At 33.8% G+C, this 5,659-nt stretch overlaps 1 protein-coding gene across 3 annotated transcripts in view; it reads right to left on the bottom strand.

The window, feature by feature from the left end:
• Positions 1 to 5,659, bottom strand: part of Lrba (LPS responsive beige-like anchor protein) — a 468,170-nt gene that overhangs the window by 144,767 nt on the left and 317,744 nt on the right. For all 3 annotated transcript variants that reach the window (XM_050158812.1, XM_050158811.1, XM_050158813.1), the window contains exon 41: positions 652 to 769. In XM_050158812.1, the coding sequence (XP_050014769.1) occupies positions 652 to 769 (118 nt within the window). The remainder of the gene's footprint in view (positions 1 to 651; positions 770 to 5,659) is intronic.

Below are 5,659 nucleotides of genomic sequence, written 5' to 3'. Positions count from 1 at the left end.
CTACATATCATATATATATATATATATATATATATATATATGATAGAAGTGTATCAAAGACATCATGTTTTATATATTTTCCCTTGGGCAGCTCAACTGATAACACAATCATTTTTCCTTCAAGTTCAACTTGCCTTTCTTTCTTGTCTTGATGTATCTCATGAAGCCCATTTTAAATTTACAAGCAAAAACATAGTTTATACTAAAAATGGACAACTTAATATCATTTTTAACTTTTTAAATAAATAGATTCAGGTTTGATAAAAGACAAAATAATATATGATTAAAAGGCAAAATAATTGTATGAATCATTTGATCATATTCCTCTGTCCCAAATGTAATCAAGGCAGTGCTGAGGATATGGGAACTCCACAACTGATTGAATAGTTAAATCATTGTTCATTTGTACTTATAGAGCATTGCACCAATTTGTGAAACAGCTAGGAAAACAAAGGAGTTACAAATAATTCTAAAAAGGATGGGGTAGGAATAAGAATCACAGAATGATGGGTGAGATGCAAGCGATGAGGTCAACAGGGCAGAGGGTAACCTACAGTTCCGGTCTAAATAGAAACAATATGGTATGTTCAAAAATGACATCAGAATGGTGGCAAGTTAGCTTTTTTACAATGTACTTCTGCAACATATTACCTCTGTTTGCCATAAAGATCTCCAGGGCTGTATTTTGCAAAAGATAACGACGAGAAAAGATTGATCTTATCTCTGTGAACAGCCATTTTCCATGCAGACCTTCTGTATATGCCAAGATCTAGTGAGAAAAAAGATAACCCCATTAAGTCACAGCATTACAATCCATGAGTGTTGTTTCTCTCCAATTAAAATAGAGAAGACTCTATTAAGAAAAACAATTTCTAAGAAAAATAATTTAATAGATAATGAGACTGTTTGGAAAAAATGAAGAAAATGCATTGTAATTTGTGAAAATCAAATTACATGAAAAAGTACAGTGAAATTCTTAAATCTCTTCTTACAATTATATATTTGGGCTTTATAAACAAAAAAATCTATTGTCAGGAAACAGATGCAGCCTTATTTACTGAAAAACTTTAAAATCTTATCAGAGAAACTAAGTTTTCAGATAAAGTTTCAAAAAGTAAGAATTCGAAAGAATGACTTATGTGCTGATGGCCCTCTTATACAAATGGATTTTATATGATATGATTACAGTTTGTCCAATGGTGCCTTTGCCCTGCTTTAAAGATGTTTGTTAGTACACTATTCTCAAAAATTTTAAGGTCACTGGTAGGGCAAAAAAAATAATAATCAGAAAACATAAAGATTAACTGTATAAGGGTTAAGTATCATTTGGTCAGTCAAAGCTAAACACAGCCCTGCGAATAAGCTCAGCATAATCTCTCCATGGAGTGGGTGGCTGTCAGAGTAACTTGTTACAATTCTTGTCATCCCATGTGACAGACACAGTTGCTTAAAATGCTTTGCCAATCCACAGTAATCCTGTCTTTAGTTCTAAGCCACTTTGTTGCCTTGTTATTCAAGGTTTGTTTTCAAAAAGATCATTTCAAAAGCTTAATTATGAGAGTCTTAGAGGAATTCAGACTCAGGATTTCTCCAAGAGAATCAAATGCCATTCCTACCAAGAGCCGATAAAAATCTGAGATCAATTAAGCTAAAAGTTAATATATATTTCTACAGCCCAACTCCAACTAAAAACCACAAATGAAAACCTGTGGTTACAATACTGCATGACAGGGTCACATTTGAAACAAACACAGAAGAAATAAGTGGTGATCAACCCTACACTCTGTCCTTCCTTTGTTCCCTTCCCTACCCCACCAGACCAGAGCTACAAATAAACCTATATTTTTCAACACAAACGGCAGTTTCTTTGAAATTAAAAACAAAAAACTTAATTCAGTTATTTTTTTCAATTTTGTACATGAGAAATTAGAAAATAGATATAACTTTGAAAAGTACTATAAAAACATCAAGGACTAGACAAGGACTCATCTCTCAATTTTGAAATTGGCAACAAATGTTCTACCTCTCGGTTTCATAACAAATAAAACCAAGAGAGAGGAAAGGACAGAAAGAGGACAGATCAAGGTTTTGTTTGTTTTTTAACTACTTGCTTTCTTCTTTGACTGGAATGCTCTTTCAAACCTCAAAGCAGGCCTTCTGTTCCTGTCATCTCCCAGACAACCATGGACTCTTCACCTCCTGCTAACAGTACCAAACACCCCAAACTGTTCTTTAGAACACACTGTACCATCTGAAATTAGGATAGATAGTTGTTTGCTTCTCATCTCTCCTGCTTTTGAAGGATAGGATCTAAGCTTTAGCTCAGGAAAACATCCAAATACACTCTGCAGCCTTAGCAATGGCACAAAGTATCAATTTTGAGATGACTTTATGAAACCTAGCAGCCTGAGCTCCAGACAGGGATCCAATGCTCCTTCCTCTTTCCTCCCTTCCTCTCTCTCTCTCCTCTCTCTCTCTCTCTCTCTCTCTCTCTCTCTCTCTCTCTCTCTCTCTCTCTCTCTCTCTCTCTCTCTCTCTCCTAAAGCAAGGGAGGCACAAGCTCTTCATATAAATATTCAGTTTTCTGATTTATTAGGAAAAGTAATTGTATTTACTAATTTAAAGTAAATATTCAATCACTTACTGTAGTCTGCCTAGTTTCTATTCATATGAGTTCAACACCTTGGATTTATCAAGTGTTAAGAATATATTACACATTATATATTTTATAAACATGTAAAATATATCCAATGACTCTGTTCATAAGTAAAATGTGGCATGCTGAAGACATGTTAAATATTAAAACAAAATCTCTTTGAAAGTTAGTGGCAAAGTTCAGCCTACTCCATGTTTTCAAATTCCCAAGTCTAGAGTTTCCCATACACTGTCATGGTCTTCAAAAGCATACTATAGTGGAGTGTGTTAGACACCTGTAATCCCAGTACCCAGAAGGCTGAAGTCCAGAGACTGTGATATTTCTCTTGAATTCAAGTTTCTCGGGCCTACAAGGCTCAGTCTCCAAAGAAAAGGGGTTGGGATTAAACTAGAAACTAAATAAACTACATTGTTTTATCCTGTATTTAGGTTGACATTAGAAAAAGAAAGAATCAAAATAAACAACAGAGTCACTTAAGCATTGTGACATGCTAGAAGCATTGTACACTGGTGTGAAAATTCCGTGTTTCCTGAGCACAGAAATCTCAGGTATACTTGCTGCTCATAGCAATACTGCCAACACTTCACAGAAACAATCACACAGCCAAAGAGTTATCACATTCTAGAGTCTCTCTACCCACTAACAGAAACAAGTATGTTAAAATGCTGCTTTTAAGATTTTTCATATATTCAGGTAGTTCTATGATTAATCAAAAATTCCATATATATTCTACTGATTTAAAGAGTTTGGTTGTTTCAAGAATTTACCCAAAATACAGTGCCATCCTCCTTAAGATGTATTTTAGCCTAACAAATATAAAAACTGAAAATTATACAAAATGACATAAGGCCCACATATATTCAACCTTGTAAAATCTTAGTCTTTTGTCACACTGTTGAATAAATTTTAAAAATTTAAGTGTGGGAATGGTGGCACACACCCTTAATCCCAGCACTTGGGAGGTAAAGGCAGGCAGATACCTGCTGAGTTTTAGATCAGCCTGGTGTACAGAGAAAATTCTACGACACCAGGGCTACACAGAGAAACCCTGTCTTGGAAAACCAAATTATTATCATTACTATTATTAACAATAATATAATAATAAATTAAAACAGCACAGACAGTATTAAAACTCCTAGACCTCACATTTCTGATCCCATTTTTCTTTTTCTTAGAACAGTCACTATCTTTGTGGTTTATCGTTCACATGTGTGTGTAGGTTACGTGTGTGTGTGTGTGTGTGTGTGTGTGTGTGTGTGTGTAGATTAACTACTCCATGAACTGAAGCCAGTGCTGTTTTACATGGGTCCAAGCTGGACACAAACACTAGAATACAGAGAGCATCAAAGTGTGCTTCCAAAGTTTAATAAAGTCTCATAATATTTTCAAGCTCATAAAAACAGAAGAGACAGAAAATTCTGTAAAACTGTCTAAGGATTCAAATTTTAAAACTGTAATAAAAATGGCCTAATTATATATAAAAAAATAACAAAAGGGAATACCTCTATAGTCAACGTGTAGCTTAAAATAGAAATAGAGACTCTCGTAACTAAAGAGTTTCTACCTGAAATTGAGATAATAACATTTCTTGAAAGTATTCATTAGGAAGAGATGTCAGCCCTGGAACGCAGTCGAAGCCTGGCTGAACTCGAGGTTCATTTTTGCTAGAAGAGGAGTGTGTGCCTGGTCTGAGGCTTCACTTCAAAGTCTCTAGAGTTCAATTAAAACTGGATTAGGTAGAAGCAGACCCTTCTTTGGGACTTTCTGTTCACTGGAACTCCACGTATACTGACAGCACCCTAGACAGAGGTCTAGCCCTCCAATGAATCAGTTGCTATGGCAACTGTATCATTACCATTGCTCGGCAGTTATGACCCTGAGTCTAGAATAGCTTGAAAGCCTAAGCCTACAGCACTCTCCCTGAATTTTTACCACTTCGTTTTAAAATTTTTAGTGTGATTATTGGTGAATTAAACTTTTATAAATAACTTGTTTTAACAAAGTTAATTTACATATTAAATTTTAAAATGGCTGTTAGAATAGGAATTCAGTATTTAAATACATTACACAAATACATACTAAATTTCTTCCTTAAAGTTCAAATATATCTTCTTTGAAATGATAATAATGTTGTCCAAAAATACATATATTTCTTTCTCTACTCTTCTTTTAGTTTTCTATGAATCCATGAGAAAATTCTTTTACAATCTGCAGTTCTTAGAATCATAGTAAAGGATTTTCATTCCTTTTAATCAAAAATCTTGCTTTCTCATCCTCAAGAAATAACAAAAATAGAAACCCACATTTTGTTAGTCCAACTAAATGATACCATGTTTACAATTTAAAAAGTAGATTTTAAATAACTAGATCCATGTTTGTTTCACTATAGTAAAGGAGCAAAGGAAAGGTTTGTTACAAAAAAGATACCCTCGTTAAAATTTAACTATTTTAACATTCTTCTAGAAAGGAAAAATTGTATCTAAAAAGTGGGAAATATTTTATCTAAAAAATAGAAAACAGTTTGAACACAGTCTGCATATAAAAAATCAAGAAATAGAACTATGTAACTGGAATTAAAGAAGGCTATTTAAAGAACATACTATAAGTAAACCAGTATAGCATAATCTCGGGTAAACACTCCTTAATTTTAAGTGGTTTTACTCATTCAAACAATCCCATATTGATTTCTGAAGAATCTGACAATAAAAAGCCTAATATCACATAACAAATAACAAGAATGGTATTTGAAATTCTACAATAAAATCCTTTAGCAACTCTACAAATACATTTACTGTCAAGAGAGATGTTTTACAATGACTTCTAGAATTTTGCATGCAAATGGATGGAAATAGAAAACACTATCCTGAGCGAGGTAACCCAGACCCAAAAAGATGAACATGGGATGTATTCACTCATAATTGGTTTCTAGCCATAAATAAAGGTCACGGAGTGTATACCTGGTGAACCTAAAGAAGCTAACGAAGAAGGTGAACCCAAGAAAAA

The sequence above is a fragment of the Alexandromys fortis genome, unplaced genomic scaffold, assembly GCF_014885135.2.
Source record: "Alexandromys fortis isolate MF-2015 unplaced genomic scaffold, M_Fortis_MF-2015_v1.1 scaffold_102, whole genome shotgun sequence".
Lineage (NCBI taxonomy): Eukaryota > Metazoa > Chordata > Mammalia > Rodentia > Cricetidae > Alexandromys > Alexandromys fortis.
Note: the sequence above shows the minus strand (reverse complement) of the source record. Positions and strands in the feature narration are given on the sequence as shown.